Source organism: Siphateles boraxobius, unplaced genomic scaffold (assembly GCF_051911475.1).
Source record: "Siphateles boraxobius isolate OS27281-9 unplaced genomic scaffold, OSU_SipBor_1 8, whole genome shotgun sequence".
Taxonomy (NCBI): domain Eukaryota; kingdom Metazoa; phylum Chordata; class Actinopteri; order Cypriniformes; family Leuciscidae; genus Siphateles; species Siphateles boraxobius.
Genome location: NW_027509208.1, coordinates 8982207 through 9003872, shown reverse-complemented (window position 1 = coordinate 9003872; position 21666 = coordinate 8982207). Strand labels below are relative to the sequence as shown.

At 38.2% G+C, this 21666-nt stretch overlaps 3 protein-coding genes across 3 annotated transcripts; all 3 read left to right on the top strand.

The window, feature by feature from the left end:
• The first annotated feature begins 260 nt into the window (after nucleotides 1-260).
• On the top strand, nucleotides 261-1809 carry foxq1b (forkhead box Q1b). Its single transcript, XM_077219701.1, has one exon. It carries the CDS (start codon nucleotides 426-428, stop codon nucleotides 1356-1358), a length of 933 nt encoding a protein of 310 aa, XP_077075816.1. The 5' UTR covers nucleotides 261-425; the 3' UTR covers nucleotides 1359-1809.
• Nucleotides 1810-5810: 4001 nt separating this feature from the next.
• Nucleotides 5811-8596, top strand: foxf2b (forkhead box F2b). The gene is made up of 2 exons (XM_077219983.1): nucleotides 5811-7237; nucleotides 8135-8596. Exons 1-2 carry the CDS (start codon nucleotides 6286-6288, stop codon nucleotides 8311-8313), a joined length of 1131 nt encoding a protein of 376 aa, XP_077076098.1. The 5' UTR covers nucleotides 5811-6285; the 3' UTR covers nucleotides 8314-8596.
• Nucleotides 8597-15129: 6533 nt separating this feature from the next.
• On the top strand, nucleotides 15130-17116 carry foxc1b (forkhead box C1b). The gene is made up of 2 exons (XM_077219410.1): nucleotides 15130-15315; nucleotides 15412-17116. The coding sequence occupies exon 2, from the start codon at nucleotides 15439-15441 to the stop codon at nucleotides 16741-16743; it is 1305 nt and encodes a 434-aa protein (XP_077075525.1). The 5' UTR covers nucleotides 15130-15315; nucleotides 15412-15438; the 3' UTR covers nucleotides 16744-17116.
• Nucleotides 17117-21666: the final 4550 nt, after the last annotated feature.

Sequence of the window (21666 nt, the reverse complement as noted above, 5' to 3'; positions counted from 1 at the left end):
TTTGATGAGTTATAGCAATGTAAAAACATTTGTTGTCATAACTTATTGAGCATATTTTTAATAGTGAAATGTCCTCACAGGTTATTTTTGAGAAAGGAAAAAAAAGACAAGAAAGAAAATAGAAAAGAAAAGTCCTCACGACTCCTCACAAACCCCTCACACTCTATCGGTGCACTTATACTGGGGCAGGTGAGCATCTCTAAATCCTTAACTCGCGTGAATGTGTTTGTGATTGATAGGTCTGTCTTGTAAGCCCCGCCCTCGTGGGCCGTCCTTGTAGAACGATTAGCCTATATTAACGCCGCCGGTGTACTCCGATCTGAAACACAGAAGGTTTTCTCCCGCAAGTAGCCTATTGTTTAAAACAAACAGCAGAAGAGTTTAATAAAAAGCTACTCAGCTTAAGGTGAAAGAGGCGCCTTACAATGAAGTTGGAGGTTTTCTCTGCGAGTCGCCTTGTGGACAAGCCTCTGGACCTGTGCAATGACATGGATGTGAACGTGGCTTCACCGCTGTCCACGGAGGAGGAATTGGGCTCGGATGGAGACTGTTCAGCCAACAGCCCAGGACCAAGTGCCCCCGTTTCGGACGGGAAGGCGAAACCATACACGCGTAGACCCAAACCACCATACTCCTACATCGCGCTCATTGCTATGGCGATACGCGATTCCAACACCGGCCGCCTTACACTTGCTGAAATAAACGAGTACTTAATGAAAAAATTCCCGTTTTTTCGGGGCAGCTACACGGGGTGGCGAAACTCTGTACGGCACAACTTGTCATTAAACGACTGCTTTTTAAAAGTGCTTCGAGATCCCTCGCGCCCGTGGGGGAAAGACAATTATTGGATGTTGAACCCACACAGTGAATACACATTCGCAGATGGTGTTTTCCGCCGGAGGAGGAAGCGCATCAGTAAGAAGAACTTGAGCAACTCGGAACCTCAAGAGCGCGCGCCAGCGGATGACAGCCGGCTCCCAGCGCGCGACGAAAGCTCCAAGTTTTCCAGCTCGTTCGCCATAGACAGCATCCTCAGTAAACCGTTCATGCGGAGGGAGCAATGCACAGAGGACACGTGTTTTGGTACCAGGTTAATGTTGTCAGCAGCTCCGCACTTTCTGCCAGTCGTTATGGGCTACCCGCCGTCCACAGTGGCTCATGCGCCTCAGAGCGGATTCCAAGTCAGTTCTGAGGTGTCGAATCCCTTTCCAATCTACAGGTGTAATACGGTGGACATTACTAACATCAGTCGGATGCCGGACGTATCGAATGCCCTTCCGGGTTTGGCACATTCTCACACTACTACTGTCCAAGAGACTGGATATCACCCCTTCAGAATAGACGCTCTGCTGTCATGAAATGACAAGTGAACATGACAATTTACAGACATTCGCACGCTCAAACGCAATTTCTTTGGTGTTTGACACACCTGTTATGTGCACTTTTCTCTGTTATTGTGTGAAACGGATTGTGTTTTGGGCCTATGTGCTTTTTTTTGTTTGACTTTTAAGCCCAGCATGCACAACGAATACATGAATTGCAATGCTACATGTTTGCTGTTTAGATGTCTTCAATGCCGCGCTAGTGCACAGTGTTTACTGATTCCATTTTCGTTTTTTTGTAAACGATGGCATAACCATGTCAATAATTATAAAAAGAATGTGTATTTAAATGTAGTTTGGTTCTTTGTAAAACTATGTTGGGTGTCTGTGTAAATGTGATGGTTTGTTCAGAGCTGTGCTCAGTAAGTTGGTCAACATATGCAGTTGTACTTCGTTTCGTCAATAAAAGAAAATATGAGAGAAATTATTCCTGCAAGCATTTTCAATCATTATTCTTCTGAAAAACCATACTTGCGCGTCACTTAGATCTCGTCACTTGCGCGTCACTTAGATCACTGGCCACGTCACTGGCTCTTGTCATAAGAGCTCTGTTTTCATAACTAACATACTTTACAATGATTCTGACTTGCTGAAATGAAATATGTGCTACCAACAATAAATGCAAAGGCACATGCAAAGACTGAAACTGAGGGGAGGGGTGAATTCTGATTGATTTCATGTACACTTTCGAAATATTAAACAGTTAATTGAAATTAGAGATAATAAAGTAAGAAAAAAATGAATTGTCAGGACAAATAGAATAGCGAATAGAAATCGCGGTCAACCTTGGAAGTAACCATGGCAACCGTACACCGCTGAAGTATATTCTGTTAAAATCACTATCAAACCAAACATTATGCAAAAATAACCCAATTATTATAATTTTGCAGAACTATATTACTGATTCACATGACACACGGATAATCACAAAAAAAATCATTTAAATCGATATAAGGTGCCGATAATTAAATAGATGATCCCAGCTTGAACAGTTTTCACACAACTTAAATTTCCCATAAAAGTAGCCTATAGAATATTTTTTCATAATGTAAAATCAAATACTCGTCAACTGACCAACATACTACGTTTCAGAAAACTCGTGATTTCAAAACAGTTTCTTTTCAAATGAAAAATCAACATATAGCCTATGCCTGCAAGCGTGAGTCATCATAAGCAGCCACACTCGCGCTCCCAAAATAAAAGTCCAATGTTGTTAAGTTGGAATTAATGGTAACGCCTTTCTATGCCATTTTCTATACGTGGAGTTTAATATCGATACTAGTCCTATATAATTAATATAGGCCTAATAAATTATCATCGTAATTTAAAAATAATATCGTTATCATATAAGCAGTGATTATTCGGTTAAATTATAAACTTAATATATAATAGCCTATATATATTTGCTGGCTGTGAAAAGAATCTAATATGCTTGCAGATGAATTGACTTCCATTTAAAATCACACAAATGCTCAGTAAAACTCTAATCTCATTACCTGCAAGGTAAGTAGGCCATAGGGCCTACGATAAAAGGACAAACGGGACGTATTTAGGAATATAAATCATTCAATTGAATAACCAATATAAACAATTTAAATTTTACATTTATTATTAACTATTTAATTTTTGTGTAGTCTATTTATTAGTTTTTTACTCGACTATTTTTTTTATTTTTTTTGCTAGTCTCAAACATGAAAATATTTTGCGCTGTCCGCGGTACTGAAAGAGGGCCATCGCTTTTCTTTTCAATTTTAGTCTTCAGTCACGTCATCTCCTTGGGTTGACAGCCCTGTAATTTTCAAGTCAAGGAGTGAGGACCTGTCTTTCTCCACTTAGGCCTATATTTGTTCCTTACTCGTCAATGAATGAATAAATGAATGCATGAATAAATTAATGAATGAATAAACGAATTATAAATTAATTAATTAATTAATTAATTAAGAGAGTACTTTGTTGTATAAACCGCCAAAGCAAACAATCAGTAGCCCTACAAAATGATAAAAGTTGAGAGAAATTTAGACGCATGACTTTGGTCGTACTTTATTGCAATACTATTAGCTACAAGATTAAGGAAAGCTCACACATTTATGTAGGCCTACTTCTGTGGTTATGTCACGTATAACTCTCAAATCACGCATTGGTTTTTGCTGGTAACCTTTAAATTCTCACTCTTTTAAATGCTTAACATTTAAGTGCGATGCTGCAACCTGCAGGTGAACTCGCGGAATGACACACACCTGTTTAAGTAAAAACCGTTAGCTGAGAATTAAAATCTATCATGATGAGCATTTCGGCTACAAGTGAAGCGCTCATTCGTAGGCTATAAATATTCAAGCTTGTCACAGCAACAAGTTAAATAAACATACAGGCCCATGAGGCTGTTATCTACACACACAAAAATCAGGATAATAAGAGTAGATGAAAATATACAGAACTCATTACAATGTATTAGACTTCTTATGGTTTCGCTCAGCAAGCACAGTCATCCAAACCAAATGAACGCACTGTAAAAAAAATGCTTTCATCAAACAAGATCAATTGTTTGCAACTTGTCCAAAAAAAGAATAGCAGGCATCAAATAAACTTAAGTTTTCAAAATTCGTGAGATGAATTTTTCATAAGGCTTATGAAGGCTTACAACAAAATAAATATAAAACACAATAAATAAAGCATCAATAGATTATCTATCTAAAATGATCTCTAATAATTTATTAATTCATATTCTCACTCTATAATTCTAACAATATAAAGATTGTTGACGCCCATTTCCTGTAATAGCCTAATTCAGTGGACACTTTACCCTAAAACATTTTAGTGGGAAACTTAGTAGGGATAGGACTACTTAAAATGTTTGATTGTATAAGAACAAAATCGTCTCAAAGGTTGACTGGACCCTTTGATGCGTATTCGTTTGACAAAGAATAAGTCCTAAATCTTGTTTACAGAGGCTCAATTAAGTCGGTAATGAAAATAGTTCAGTGAGTGTATTTGCGCAAGGGAGCACGATGCTTTCTTACGCACATACACTCTTAGCGATGGCCTGTGTTCAAAGTCTCGTGCAGAGCTCGGTTTCCTCCAGAGCAGCCGTGGGTATCCGGGACTCGGCGGGGGTCAGGCGCTCAGCGGGCGGGGGAAACCCGCCGAAATAGTGCTTATATAGCGCTGGAACATGTTTTTATCCACATCCTCACGGTAAGCCTAAACTAGGGCATTGTTGATTCGCTTTGTTCAAAAGAACACTTAAAAGAGTTGGGTGATTAAAAAGGGAGGGGAGAAAAAGAGCGCGAGAGATAACATATCCGTGCTATTTAAGTAGGCCTAATGCTATATTTGTGTCTTTATCGTCAATTTTTTTATAATAAACGGCAAATTATAATATGAATTATAATTAAATTATATTTGATTTTAAACATTTGTATGCTAAAAAATGCTACCCAATTAAAAAAACGGGGAGATTTCACAATTCGATTACATAGCCAATGTAAATGGCTATTTGCTGTAATTATTTTCTCACATATAGAATTAGCCTATGTTTTTTCCTCACATAACAAAAATAGTATAACATCCATATTTACTATATTTATATGTATTCATTAGAAGTTTACGTTTGTATAAATAAATCAATATTCATACTGGTCTAGGAAGACTGCTGTGACCCTTCTTTGCTGGCGGAAGCTGTCGACGTCCAAATGGCTAATTGGCTTTTTCTTTTGTTAATGAACGCTGGGCTCAAGGGATGTGCTGTGGCCCCGGGCCCGTAAGCTGATACTGGAGCGCTGTGTGTGGTATCCTACCCAACGCTCTCAACAGAGACGGCCTGCTTCCACTCGAGCCAAAGTCATTCCCATCTTCTCTCACTCGCTTCTCACTGATCACTGTCTCCTCATTTGATTGAATGATTTATTTATTTTAGTCCTGCTACGTTTATGAAGGTCCCTAAAGCTCATTTAGATTTTGATCGTATTGACAGCCCTCCAAGGCCGTTAGAGGAATAATCCATCCAAATAAAATTCGAGTCGCAAATGCAAATTCCAGAAAGTAGTAAACATTGGCATTAGCCTTGCTTTCACTCCCTTGAAAAGCAAAGATAATCTTTATTTTAAAAAATATATAATTCTATTATAGCCTACCCAAGTTTATTCCCATAAAGCGTGCAACACTGACTGACTCATTCCGGCTAAATGACCAAAACATGTTTTATAAATAAGCCAGAAGAATGTAACCATGCACAAGCCAGAGAGATGATGATGAGAGACGCGAAGTTTGTCGCATATAGTGATAGATTGAGGGTCAGTTGATTTTGGTGGACAGTGTGCATGAGGCTCTGGAGAGAGAGAGAGAGAGAGAGAGAGAGAGAGAGAGAGAGAGAGAGAGAGAGAGAGAGAGAGAGTTGAGTTTGTTGGAGTCTAGGGGTTTGAGGGGGTGGGTGAGGCGAGGAAGGAGGGGCAATTTGAGTGGAGAAAGCCGGAGAGAGTTATTGAGTGATTGGCTGTCGGGTTTTGTTTAGTTGAGGCGCTGCACGAACTCAAGACTTTCCATTTCGTTCTCAAAAAGGGATTACAGCCACCCGGATCAGCGCGGAGACAGTGGAAGAAAAAGACCAGCAGTAAAACGTTGATAACGATCACGAATGTGCGTATTCCTTGGATATTTTCTCTCACAAACAGCAGGATTTTGACCACAACTTTTAACGCCAGGACAAGTAGGCAGTTGCTTTGAATGTTTGATTAAATAAGCATACGTTTTCGAATGAATAAGTGTCGTGTTTATAGACTACTCGGTTGTTTTCTTGAACTCTATAGGTTTTTGAACATCTCAATCTTTTGGAGTTTTGCTTTACCTTTTTCTTCTGTCATCGTCAACGTCTGTCAACGAGTTGTGTTCGTACGTCAGAGCGGGACAGATGACGACTGAGAGCTCCCACGGACCACTGCGGTCAACGCCCCCGATGAGGACCAGTCCAGCGTCCAGCGCGCTGCATCCAGGACTGATGAACTCCACAGGTAGCTTGGAGGACCATGACGCCGTGCCCAAAAGCAAAAAGTCTAATTCAGGACTACGACGCCCGGAGAAACCGCCCTACTCTTATATTGCGCTCATTGTCATGGCAATTCAGAGCGCGCCGACAAAGCGACTCACACTCAGTGAGATTTACCAGTTCTTACAAACACGCTTCCCTTTTTTCCGAGGCTCTTATCAGGGCTGGAAAAACTCTGTTCGGCACAACTTGTCTCTGAATGAGTGCTTCATTAAACTACCAAAAGGCCTTGGGCGGCCGGGTAAAGGACATTACTGGACCATAGACCCCACTACTGAGTTTATGTTCGAGGAAGGGTCATTTCGGCGAAGACCGCGAGGGTTTAGGAGAAAATGTCAAGCTTTGAAACCAATGTACAGAATGATGAACGGTCTGGGGTTCGGTTCCGCCATTTTACCTCAGAGCTTCGATTACCAAACTCCCACCGCCGCACTTGCGTGCCATAGCAGTGGCTATAACCTGGATCTGTCTGGCAATGGTTATGAGTCAATGAGCAGCGGGCACCACGGTCACATGTCCCCCAGCTCCAGACATGGCTATATGGCTAGCTGTCCAGTGCCCGGGAACGGAGACTATGGCGCGGAGAGCAACGCCAGCTCAATTCCGCCCTCTACTGCAATAGCGGGCGCGCTTGAGGGCCACTCGTCGTATTCAGAGAGCACGGCACTATGGGCTTCTTCAAATTCTCCAAACCTAAAACAGCCGTCTACAGTCACGAGCAGTTCTCCGTCCACAGGGCAGCATCCCGGGATATTCACCTACTCTCTGGAGCAGGGTTACATGCAGCAAAGTGCGAGAGACAACACAGACATGTCAGGTAACGGCAAGTAATCTCGGAAACATTTAGATGCCACCATTTAAAAAAAACATTTTTTTCAACTTTTTTGGGTAACTGTGTCTTTGTTACACGTTACAATTTTTACGCAACTAACACTAAACCAAAGTTCACCCTAATCCTAAGCCTAAATTCAACCCTAATTAAGATACATTATGTTAATATTACTCAACATTCAATGTATAATTACACTGAAAGGGCACTTTAAAATAAAGTGTAACCCTTCTTTGAAATATCTTTATTATATTCTGTAGCCAAAATCAAAATGAAAAGCACGATAGAAAAAAGAAAGATAGGCTATCTCAGAATGCCAAAAGGCAAAATATTTTATTTAAAAATATTACTATAAACTGTACAAAATGTTTTGAGTTAGCTGTTGAATTCATCTATGATGTTCAGTATGGCTCAAATGACATCTTTTGCAAGATTGTTTTTACGTCCAACCACATTATGTGTGAGGTAGTAAAATACGTTTATAAACAGCTAAACAAGTTTATAATAATAATAATAATAAAAATAATAATAATTGTTGTTGTTGCTGTTATTATTATTACAATCTAGGGTTCAAGATTTTTTCACGTACATATAGGGCTAAAATATGAAGAAAAATGTGTGAAGCTCATGAAAGACCGTTTATTCATTTACATTTTTTAAAATAAAAATAAAATGTTATTGAATATTGATGGAGAAACATAATTAGAAAAAAATTTGTAAAATAATTTTTTTTAATTACAAAACATTAAAGGAATATATGGAACATTTTACTCTAAATGTAGGGATAAAAGCTCTGCTCATAAGCTGATAAATATAAAATAAACAATATTTAATATTAGATTTTATCATGTGTATATTTATCTCATTGTGCATATCTGTCCCCAGTGGGAATATCGCGCTATCCGGCACATTCTTCCCAAGTCGGAGAACGGAAGGACTTCATGTTGAATTTTAACGGAATTACGTCTTTCCATCCTTCTGCTGGTGGATATTATCATCACCATCATCATCACCATCATCACCATCAGAGTGTGAATCAAGACGTCAAACCTTGCGTGATGTAGTCCGCTATTTGCACAAAGATAAGCACTTGGATAACTGTGAGGTAAAGAACATTAATGAAGGATTAATTATTTTGCACTCATAAAGCGATGACTATTTCCCAAAACCAGCCCTGGCAGCGAGCGCATGAAACAGTTAAACTCATGAAGTCATGGACGGGCCATTTTATGTGTTGTGGTTACATTTCAATATTGAATTAAGCGCATTTAAGTATAGGCCTATATTTTACTTAATCTGTACAGTACAATGTGATGTGTGGAAGTTAAATAAAACATTTCAAGGAAAGCAGTGTGTTTTTTGCCTGACCAGTAATAGATCTATATCTATGATTTACAGTAGGCCTACTGCAAATTTGATGTGCTATGGGAAAATTATGGCCAGGTGTCACAACATCTGTATCTCATGGTTTTGAGTCAAAATATAAATATGTGTTTTTCTTTATTTAATGTTTAATTGTTTAATGTTGATCAAAAACATCAACAGAATAATTGTAAATTCTGTCTTCCAAACTTATATTCCATATCATCATATTTTGCAATAGCGGTTAAACAAGCTAAATGAGTCCGTTATATAGCCTAATCAATAGCCTATTTTTAACCAAAGGATACATCTTTACATGTAAGGTCGCGGTAGGTTGTCACATTTTTAATTTTTACAAAATAAAAAAAAATAGGCTAAATAAAGAAAAATAGATTTAGTAGGCTATTTTTACTTTTTACATCTGAAGCTTCTGGAATAAGATAACAACCATATAATATGACTTTATGTGTATAGTAGGCCTAGTAGCCTAATCTTTACTCTACAAAAAGGAATAAGAAAATGAAATTAGGACATTGTGTAAAACGGTAATGGTACCACTTTTGAATAAGGTTTCATTTGTTAACATTAGGCTAGTTAACTGAACTAACAATAATCAATATTTCTGTGGCATTTATTAATTAATTTTAATATTAACATTTACCAATACATTTTAAAGTTGTATTAAAAGTTGTATCTGTGAACATTGGTTAATGCACTGCTAACAAACATGAACATTTTAATCAACTAACATTAACAAAGGTTAATAAATGCTGCAAGAATAGGCTATATTATTAATGTTAATGAATGCCTTAACCAATGTTAAAAATCGAGACAATAGCCTATTGTAAAGCGCTATAGCGATCATTTAACATAGCTTATAATTAGCCTACATTTCCATTTACGACGCATGTACATTACATATTTTTGTGAAACTGATGTGATTTGCAGTTTTTGGTTTTAACTGTCTCACTGTTTAAATAGCTTTTTTAATTTCTAATTTTTTCAAATTAATTTTCAGCTTGGCCTATATGATAAATTAGTCTACAGGTGTTATTCGAATAAATTAGGATATTTTTGATAAAACATTGTAATTTCCCCCGCAGCAGAGCAACGAACACATTTTGCATTTCCAATTTCATTTAGGACTTCAGCAATGTGACCCGTGCAAAAGGAGAACGAGACAATACTGAACAAAATTTTTTTTTCTTTTTTTTTCTTGACCTTCAAAAGCAAAAGGACACGGGTATTACCGTGAGAATTTCAAAAACAAGTTCAACTAATTTCAGATAGTTGGTTCGGCTGATTGTTGATGGCGCATAAGTCGAAGCCTTTGCACGGTCTTTTACCGCCATCTATCGGTGACTAGATGTAGCGACCTGTGACTGAAATATACTCGACTGCCTGTGTTCTTCCTGATTGTATAAACAAAGCGGCGTATAGCCTACCTGAGCGAATATTTGGAGAGGATAACAATGGACATTTATAGTTGCTAATAAACACTGACAAAACTCACAGCTTCATTCATCCACATCAATCGCACCCGTATTCAAAACACAGTTATCATCCAAGAAAATACAAAGCATCATTATTAAAGCATTCTGGAGGTATTTATATAGACAATTAAAACCACGACAATGTAAACATAGACATAAAGAATCACTGGTGAATATGATAATTTTGCCAATTATACATCAAAGCTTGGGATAACTATTAGGATTTCTGGGGGTTAAATCAGATCTGGAGTTTATATTTCATTTCAACAAACAAGAAATAAAAAAAATAAAAAAGATTGTAGTCTATATTCAATCAATATTGTATATTATAATTTGTAAAATAAGATTTAATTGGAAGGGATAGTGTGAAACAGTGACCACTCAGCGAAATGGAAATGCACTGCATTATAGGCTACCTTTTGGCCTTATAAACTGAAGAGCTAACGAGGCTAACATATTCAGGTGGTAGGCTACTTAGTGAGCAACCATGTCCAAAAAAACAAACACAAAAAAAAAAACCCCATAAAATTTTCCTGAACCAAATGATTGCTGAATTCATTTTGTCTTGCAGTTTCATGCTCTCTTATACATGCCATGAAAACTGTGCACCAGATGTGTTTCTGTATAGAGCAAAGAGTTCGTTGCTGATGGACTGTTAAACAAAGACACATTTAAAGTATGTCTGTCTGAACATTTTCAAAATTACGTACTTTGCACAATACAATCAAAATTAAATTCAACAAATCAGCTTTCACCGTTTTTTTCCCGTACCAGATTCAAAATTAAAAAATATATAAACAATTAAATTAAAACGAACTATTTTATTGGACATTTTGAAATGGCCATTTTTTTCACTAAGATGTGTTTTATGAACTAACAATGTATGCAGAACTATTTATCAAATGTACAACGGATTCAGAGGACATCTACAATGATTTCTGGGCTATCTGTTTAATCTGCATAATCTGGGATGAGAATGACTTTCATTAAAGAGACGATTTGCAGCATTGGTCAGCGCATGTGTTTTAGCTCTTGCATATTTTGTTCAAAGGCCTCATATGAGACAGAATCTGGTATTGTGGTGGAGGATGGGGAGCAGAACAAAAAGCTTAAATGATGACAAACCAGCAAGGTTTTTATTAGCCTACAGTACACAAAAACTTTTAGGCCTAGCCTACAAATCACATATTTTAGTTCAGACTAAGAAATCAACATTATGATAATAATACATATCATGACATTTTCAGTTTTAAAATGTCATAATATTGCTAAAGTAAAACTGAGAGCAAAAGACATTCCCCCTTTTTCGTGTGTGCTTTTAATTGAAATAATGATCTTGCCTTCAGTTATAGAGGGGTGTAAGGGGTCCCCCTAGCGGCCAGAGCCGTTATCTCTTTTTTTATTTTATTTTTTCCATGTGAATCAAACTAAATACATTATTTTATTAATATTGATATCTGATTCGGCCTATTTTAAAAGACACTTGCCATGAGCAATGCACATCTTAATGAGTGAGACATAGGCTATCAACTCTTGGGATAATCAATATTTGTGATCGTTTTTTAGTGGGAAGGACACAAATTACAAGATTTTATAATTCATGGTTTCTGATTACTGTTTTAAAACGCAATGCCTCGTATAGCTAGTAAACGAAGAAAGAAAAAAGAAAAAATTATATGTGCCCAAGTAGTCTATCCTATTAATATATAGCATATTAACGTTTTTTTTTTAATAGCATAGGCTATTAACGTTGCGATGTTAGCCGTTTGGAACTTCCGCCAAACTTAGTCAACAAAATAAACACACCCCTTTTCCACTTTTGGAGCAACCGTGTTCCCCTATGGGGTCAACTCGGTACAGCACCGCAGTATCCCATAGTCATGTGTTGTAGCCTACCTCGTTATATGCATAACTCAACAGTATTTTTACCGGTCAAGCAAAAGCAAATCAAGCTCTGTATCTGACCGCTTCAAAGCTCTCAGCAGCTCCTTGAAAATCTTAAACAATGTACTCTCTTGCTCGTGTTCACACGCTTTGTTTTCTTGGCCCAGTTGCAACTTCCGGATTTTCATATGGACTGCACGCTGACAGTGAAAGCAAAAGTAGGCTAATGTCAGACAGCAAAGGCATCAAAGGCTCTCTGATTGGCTAAACACGTAATGGAACTGTCACAGAGATCGGCGTTATATGATATCCAGGGAGAAGTTCTATCATCCAAATTTGACTCCAAACTCTCGTTTAAACTTGACAACGACTGCGGACAACTGCTGTGACAAGCTCATGAGGGGCTTCATACACCTCATGCTAAAGAATAATGCTGCTTCTATGCAGCTGGCGATGGAACATTCCTTTCAGTAAATTAGCTGATTGCATCCCAAAGCCATTGGCTGTAGTTAACCGCACTGTTTGAAGAAGTTAGTGTGTGGTCTTGCCTGTTCGCGTGCAGCCTGACATCTGTGGACCAGTGCAGCGTCCCATTCTTCAAACGCCAAAGGAGCACCAGAGATTAATTCCTTATTGAATGCTTCATTTGGCACCATTATGCAAACTGCTGACCTTATGAATAGACCATGAAATTAATATTCACATACACACAATTTGTACCTTTTAAGTTAAAGAAAAGAGTGAATTCGGACATAGAATGTGAACACGGAATAATAAGTGCACTAAATAACGTCCACTATGGTTTTGGACACCACTACAAGTGGCTGTCCGCTCAAATAACGCCCTATTTAAGGGTAGGCTATAGGGGCGATTTCGGATTCAGCCCTAGAGTGCTAGATGGTGCGTTTATTCTTGCCTAGCGCGGAGCAGAGCAGCGTTTTCAGATCATATAAAAGTTTAGCTTCACGGTCACGCGCGAGCTTGAAGCTCATCTTCCATTGGAATTAATTGAAAACACTCGCTCTGCTCCGTGCCAGTGGACACACTGCAATATGGGCGTTGAAATGAAACGCGTGCTCACGCAGAAGGCCTATAATGTGAATCTGGCGGTAGATCGCGCATCCACAAAAAAAAAAAAAAAAAAAACCCGTATAAAATAGTTCAAATAATAAACTTTCAACAAAACATTCAGGGAATTTAGAACGTTCTGATGAAAGGGCTATATAGCCTAGGCTAGGATAGCCTACCCCTGCCTATAGGCCGAGGCTAGAAATACGTTTGAGAATGAAACGCTTATTTTAAAAGAGAAATAAATATTTACGTGGTGCCCCCATGGCACTTGCCCAATTGCCCATATGGTTAATCCGCCTATGGGTATATGCTAGGTAGTGTATGGCTGTTATTAGAAAACAAATTACCCAAAATGGGTGCTTGTACAAAATGGCCACAAGGGGGCGACCAAAGACAGAAACACATTTAACAGGTGAATTTGGCCAACCTACAATAGACGCGCTACTCATTTTGCTTGTTGCTCCTCATTGCATTGAATTGACCTAATTCCTCGGTTTTGGAATTAGCTAAAATAGCAGAAATAAATTCAAGAAAAGGAAGAATAACTTCAAAGTGAATAATATGAGCCAGGAAATTGTAACCCAATTGTAATTTTGACCCAGTAACCATGGTAACATTAAGTCGGCTCCAATGATTTTAATTAAAAAAAAATTAACACTTTTCCAACATAAATTTACATTTACACGAGTTAGCCTATTTGATTTAGACGGTAAAAAAAAAAAAAAACTAATGATGCTTTGTGACATTTTTTTATTTGATACCGAGACATGATATTATATAAGCGCCAATTAGAATTCACAATTATTCTTCTTAAAAAGTAAAATCATTAAACAAACAGAAGAGAAAATCAAAAATGAAATAGAAATGAATAAAAACGCTTCTTTGTATGTTATTATAATTATTATTGATTGGCTAATAAAAACATGTAATAGCCTATAGGCTATAATTATTAGCTTACGCAATATTTTATATGGCTGTTTTATTTCTTTATATTGCTGTTATTGTTGTCATTGATAATAATGAATTCATAATGATGTTTTAGTATCATTTAATATTTTATTATAATAGCCTATTTTGATTTAACATTTTACTATTTTGCCAAAGAGAATATCAATTTTATTTATTTTTCTCTCCTTCTGTTTCCATTCCGTCTCTCTATTTTTCTGCAATTGAACAAAAAATGTTTAATAGGCCAAATAAATACTTTACAACCTAAAAGCATGACACAGTCAAGTTGAACAAATGTATTAAACTGCCCGTGGTCATTAAGGCTATCTAAAATGCCACTTTTAAATCCCTTCATTTTCGAAAAGAATAAAGAAAAATGTCACAAGCGGTGCAACTTCTCAGAAACGAAAAGCTATTATTAACTCTGACGACATGTTTTAACATTTAAAGAAAATTAAATCAGCAATGAAGTGTGAGTAAACGCACTGACAAAGAATAACTGTAAAACACTGCTTGGGAGGCTTTTCGTCGACCACCAAAAGACTATAAAAGACACCTTTTGGCCTGCAGAGCTTTTGCTTTGCTCCCATGTAGTAGCCTAGGCTAGTAGCCATTTGTTTCTGAAAAACAAACATCGCTTTACTTTACTCCTCCGGCGCATATATTAGTGCCAAATGATTGAAATGAATCATGACATGGCTAAATGAACGAAAACAGGGAGTCATTCAGGACTATAACCCTGTTTAAAAAAAAAAAAAAAAAAAAAAAAAAAACGAGGCATCTTTGCGAATATTGTAAATCGGTTTAGCCTTGTGTAGGCTATTTAATAGCCTATTGACAATATATTTTTACACAAAATTTGACATTTTATAACAGTTCAATGATAGCAGATAGGCCTATAGCTTAAGCCATTCTATTTCACGCTATGTGAATTTTCTCGTTTTCTGTCAACATTTCTACTCTTTCCGTTTGTTTGCGTCTCCATTATCCTTAACTCAAGGGTAGACTATGATGCCTATGCCCACAGGGAAAAGGTCTTCGGGTACAGTCTTTCCACAAACAGCTCTCGAGCGCTTATTGGTCGTGAGATGAGTTCTGGGAGGAGCGCTCAGCGCACCCAAAAGGCAGAATTGGTAAATCGGTGAAAAAGTCCCTGTGAAGTGACGGATGCGGGAAGTTCACAGGTTTTCTCACTGACTTCTCCTCGTACGACATTTGCCTCTCATTCGCCTGCACAGCAAAGACCTGAAAATCAGACTGGAAAGAAACTTTGGATGCCATTTTTGAGACTAGAGACTGAAGGAAAAGGTTGACTTTGGAATGCTTTGGATGTTTTTTCTCGTAGTGAATTAAGACGTCTGCCGAGTTACTTTTTTAACCTTATTTTTCTCTGTTCGTCCGCAGCAGGAGAGCGTTGGAGAGAGGGGTACGATGCAGGCGCGCTATCCCGTGTCTAGCCAAAGCCCTCTAGGCGTAGTGCCTTATATCACCGGAGATCAAGGCTTTTATCGAGCCGCGGCCGGAGGTGGATATACCGGTATGCCTGCGCCTATGAGCATGTACTCTCACGCAGCGCACGAGCAGTACCCCGGTGGCATGGCCCGCGCATATGGGCCGTACGCCCCTGCACAGCCCAAGGATATGGTGAAACCGCCATATAGCTACATCGCGCTCATCACCATGGCGATCCAGAACTCAGCCGACAAAAAGATCACACTGAATGGAATCTACCAGTTTATCATGGAGCGCTTTCCATTTTACCGGGACAATAAGCAAGGCTGGCAGAACAGCATACGGCATAACCTGTCGCTTAATGAGTGCTTTGTCAAGGTGCCAAGAGATGATAAGAAGCCAGGTAAGGGCAGCTACTGGACTCTAGACCCGGACTCATATAACATGTTTGAAAACGGCAGCTTCTTGCGACGGAGGCGCCGCTTCAAGAAGAAGGACGTGCTGAGGGACAGAGGGGAGCGGGACCAGCAGGGCAAGGACAACCTGGGGCAAGCTTGCGAGCAAGAGGCACAGCAGCCTGTGAAGCTCCGGGATATAAAGACGGAAAACGGGGCCTGCACGCCCCCGCTTGACAGCACTCCACCCCTCAGCACCGTGCCCAAAACGGAGAGTCCAGACAGGAGCGGTGGGAGTGCGTGTAGCGGGAGTCCTCAGTCGCAAACGCCACAGCAGGCCTTTAGTATGGATACAATCATGACAGGACTTCGAGGGTCCCCGCAGCACGCGGCAGAGCTGCCGGCCTCTCGCGCCGCTCTACCAGGCTCAGTGTCTCTGACCTACTCGCCATCCCCGCAGCCCGCCCATTACAGTCCACCCTGCGGCCAGCCCGCCACTTATCACTGCAACATGCAAGCGACGAGCCTGTACACAGGGGACCGCGGCCACGGGGATGACACTTTACCGGAATACACAAACACAACAAGCGCCTCCTCTATCTCCCACTCACACCCCCACCAGAGCTCGAGCCAGGAGAGCCAGCACTTGCAGCAGACCCGACTCGCACCCTGGTACCTCAATCAGTCCGGAGAGCTGGGACACCTGAGCGCGAGCTATCCCGGCCAGCAGCAGAACTTTCACGCGGTGCGCGAGATGTTCGAGACGCAGCGGATTGCGCTGAACAGCTCTCCGGTGACCGGAAGCAATAGCTGTCAAATGGCTTTCCCGTCCAGTCAGCCACTCTATCGAGCTCCCGGAGCCTTTGTATACGATTGCAGCAAGTTCTGACCAAAAGTTTTATGAATTTTAAAATTGTTTTAATATATATATTCGTATTATTTTCCATGTGTTTGTAATTTAAGGAAGCCTTTAGGTCAGTGAACTCGGTATGCTATGCGAGTTTGTGTTGGTAAGTAGGATAATTCCGCTGCACATAAACATTCTCTCCCTGCTCGTCCATCAAGAAGGGATTAAAAGAAAGTTTGTTAATTTATTTCATGTATAAGACCAGGTGGACCAACTTTTCAAGGAAATGTATTTATAATCAAATCAGTATAGAAAGGTAACGAGTGTACAACTGAGTTACAGTTTTTTCGTATACTTTTTGAAAATATCTAAAGTTACTTTTTGTTTAATAAATTGCCGTCTTGTTGGAGTTAAACTCTCGAGTGTTTTATCGATTTGTAATGCCTGTTGAATCCATTGTTTACTTAAATGACTGTCAAAGCTTGTTATTGAGAGGCCACCAAAAGCACGGAATATTTATAAAACGTTGTTTAAACGTTTGTCAATTTTCCCTTTTTTCCTCCTAAAAATATTTCTCAGTAAGGCACTCTTTTGACTGGGGGGGGGGGGGGTCAAAGGTTTGAAAACATCTGGAAATTATTCCTTGTCACTTAACCTACGCGTGCAAGGAATCCTTAAATTATTCGTAACGTTAAAAAAAATGCATTTATAACATTAAAAACACACCTTTAGTAAATAAAAAATAAACACAACTATAAAAAACCCCACACCCATACTTTAGTAAAAAATAAATTCAGTGCAATAATGTCAGAGTAAACAAAAATAATAATCTAGCACTTTAATTGACAGTTTCGTGTCCCCTTTTCCCTCACAGCGTTCATTTTTATAATAAACGTTCTTTATAGGCCTAATTTGTTTCTAAACTAATACTTTCGAGAAAATGAGATGATTTCTAGGATATGAATACGTTTTTATTTTTAAGCTTTAATAGCCTATTATAAAAAGATTTGTTTAGCTACTGTGATAAAACTTTCAGTCCTTTTATTTTTTGCTGTTTAGTTGAGCGATTTTGCTGTTCTGTTACAAATGACTGTTTGGCACACTGGAGTGAAATGCACTTTTGCAATCTTTTCTTCGATAGAAGTTTTCATTTGTAAACACATAATAGATTAAAAAGCAGATAAACAGCAGATGAAAGTATTTCTGTAGGCCAGACATGTTGAGCCAGCCATGTAAAATATGGGCTTGATAAATCAAATGATTAATTCAGCAAAAACCTCCAAACAAACGCATTCTAACTCGGTCTGAGAGTCTGTGATTTGTTGATATTATCTACATTGCTTTTTTACATATTATAAGTGTAAAACAAATAGATACAAATTATTGGCCTATACGTAGCCTTAATATGTTTTAACTCAAGCCATAAGCCTAATCTTATTGTTGTTAACTCATACGGACACAATCCAAACAACGGATTAACATTGTATCATTTTTTAAATGTAGCATAAGAAATAAGATTGACCTGCAACAGTGCACGCTTGTATTTATTTGCTGTGGTGTTTTTGTGATTACGGTATGTTAAATAAGGTTTTTGCATGTCAGTACAATTCAAATTCACGGTTTGAATAGGCCTCAAGCCATAAATCCAGAGAAACTGAGGAGAAACGGAGGAAGAGAGATGGAAAATGACGAAATAAATTTAAAAAAAAGAAAGAAAAAAGAAAGAAAGAAAGAAAGAAAAACAGGCTGTGAATAAGCTTCACAGCGTTAAGTAGCCTATCTGTGCACCAGGTCAGCCCGAGGCGATTTGACTTCGTATGAAGGGCTTAATTGGCAAATGCATTACAGGTGCGCTCGGGCAGTGTTCGGCTCGTGCCAGTGAAAAGGTGTCTTTGTTATGATCAGCTGCGTGTTTTAGGCTTGAGTTGCGCGCAAGGGGAATATGATGAAGAGAGAGCCTTTAGAGCACGTTTTAACCAGATGCAGATCTCATAACATGCCTAAAGAAGTGTGATCGTTTGTGTATTTCTAATCGATGAGCCTATCATTTGTGATATTCTGTGTAATAGCATATATATATATATATATATATATATATATAAACCATTCACTTTACATTTTGCGTCTCTTTAAGTTAAATGCAGGACAAATCTGTCCAGTTAATGTTTATATAGTTTTAAGTGCGTTTTTGTGAGGTGCTGCTTATTTATTGTAGCCTATGTTAACAGTTTGTGCTCATAAAAATAGTTAGTTGATTATTATAATGATAATAGCATGTAAATAAGATAACAATTATATTAATAAAAATTGAATAATAAATATAGGCCTAAATAAAAACAATGAAGTATAGTGTAAATGCTCAATCCAAACTTCTTTAATAGGCTACTTCTAGATTTTATATTTGAATTTATAAATCTATTTATATTCAACACCAATGTAAAACTATAAAAAAGGGTTTGATCAGGCAAACAACAAACTATATGAGGCCTGCACTCAAGGCTATATTACACACAATGTTGTGAATTATGTTGTAGTGAACATATATAGCCTATATAGGCTATGCTTAATGTTACAAGCATTCATATCATTAAGTTACAGTAGCTATATTAATTAACCTCTTTGTGATTTATACCTGCTTTTCCTTTTACTAGTCTGTTTGAGCTAAATAAAATGAACGCCCATCAGCCATAAGAAAAGACGCTTTGCGCCCAATTTACAAACTTTTTTGTACTTTTTTCTCAATACTAATAGGCCCGCTAAGAAATTCACGCATATTTAATAATAATTCAAAACCTTGTAAACAAAAATATAACAATACAAAAATATTGGAGCGCAAGACAATTGTAGGTTTAAATGTAAAGAGTAACCCTCAAACCTTAAGAACAATATAATAATTTTCAATTAACTTTTCAGTTAATTTTGAAGTTAACTCTTCAATATGTCCGATTCCGAATTCCAAATAGAATTTAAGTAAACATAGGCTATAATGCCGTGGACTGTGAGAAAGGTCGAGAGGATTATCAAGGGAATCTCTGCATGACGATGAAAAATAAACACTAGAAAAATACTTACCTAGTTTTTTGAATACTTACCTTGAAATTGTGGATTTAAACAAAATAATTTTCTTTTGCATGTCAAAAAAATAAAATAAAATCACAAAGGGGAAAATTGTGAGACGGATGAGAGTGAAAGTTCTTTATCCATGATATCCAAATGTTTGTAATGCTTTAATGACAAAGAAAATAATTCCTGCTTTTCCAAAATATAATCCAGAAACAAAAACAATACCGGTAGGGTGTGAGACTAATTATAGGCTACAGTTATTGTTATAAAACTAAGCAATTCCAGAGAAATATAATAAAATAGTCATATACATTTAATATATGATATATAACGATATAAAATATAAGATAACAATTATACATGATTAACGTAGGCTAATTATCTAGACGAAATAAATTCTATAGATATTAATGGGTTTCAATAATATTTCATTTTTGATCACCTTCAATTCATGACTTTTTTAGGCAATCAACATTTGTGAGCAAACCAGTTTTGGCAGAGGATCATTTGAGTTTTCTTTTTTTATTAACTCTCTTTTAATGTGTTGTGATGTTATTGACAGTATCCAACAGAAAATATAAATAAATAAGGCCTACTAATACATTCAGAGACTTAACAATGTTAAGGTTTTCCACGTCCCTTAAAGTTTTATGATACTTTAATCCATTGGTTCAATTGAATTTAATGTTTCCCACTGCTTTTACGGGAACATCAGCTGAGTAGTCACACAAAATACCAGAAATTTCCCCGCTCAAGCGTAAAATATAAATTCGCCGGTATATATAATGTAGTTAGAGGCTGCTCGCGGCCTGTGCACCTGTATGTGGTAGAGCTCGCGACCCTGGCCAGTGGAAAAGTGCTCTTTACGCTCGCGGACCGGCGAGGCGCCTCCTGGTTTCAATCAAGCCCGCTCACACACACTGGTGCGCTGTTGAAGGCGCTTAAATGGCTCTCAACTGGCTCGAGAGAGATGTAGTCTCAAAAAAACAAATACACATACATCAACCGCCCCCACAATCGCCTGTCTTGTGAGGGTCTCAAAGACCCCACTCTCCATAGACGTCGGTATTAAATTACCCTCATTTGGCACTTCGAATAGACTAGAATTTCTGTGGCCTCTTGAGTCAGATTTTACCGGGTTTTTTCTCTCCTCGCTTGAGGACACTTCAGCTGACAGAGGTCTCTTGAATCTGTTGCTTTCTTTGATGGGGACAGCCGTGTCACCATTACAAATAAACACGACGGAGGATTTTCGCACACAGTGAAATGTCTTTACTGTCAGGGTTCAGTGGCCCAGCTGTGCGCGACGTCATAGGTGATTAAACATGAGCTGCTTTACAAGGCCGAGTTACTGCTCCCTAAGCTGCGCGCGGTGGGCCGTGCTCGCGCATCTGGAACGAGGGACCGCGAGGCCTCGTGGATGCCCGTTTCCCTACGAATACAAGAGAGTGGTTGTGTTCGGCGCGATGGGCTCGATGACCGCCAGGCAACCCGCGAAAGCTGGCACGAGCCGCTTTCTGACACATTTCATACAGTATTTAACTAATGAGGCCAGAGTATGAAAATGAAAAGTTGACCGTTATTCTCAAAATTTTGTTTACTGACTTTGTAATCTCGAGCTTTTACTTAAGTCAGCAATAATCTATATTTTATAGCTAGGCCTATATCTATGTTGTTCTGTTTAATATGGTAAATTATATGAAAAGTAATAAATCAGTTATCACACATACATAAATGTAGGTTAAAATTACAAATTTGCCAAAACCTGTCAACATGTAGACCAGGCCTCAGGGAATGACTAGTACTAAATAAATAGATAGGCCAACATAAATAAAATATAACAAAACAGAAAAAAGAAGAAGATGATATTCGTGTTAATCTGTCCCACCTCAACATTTTTAT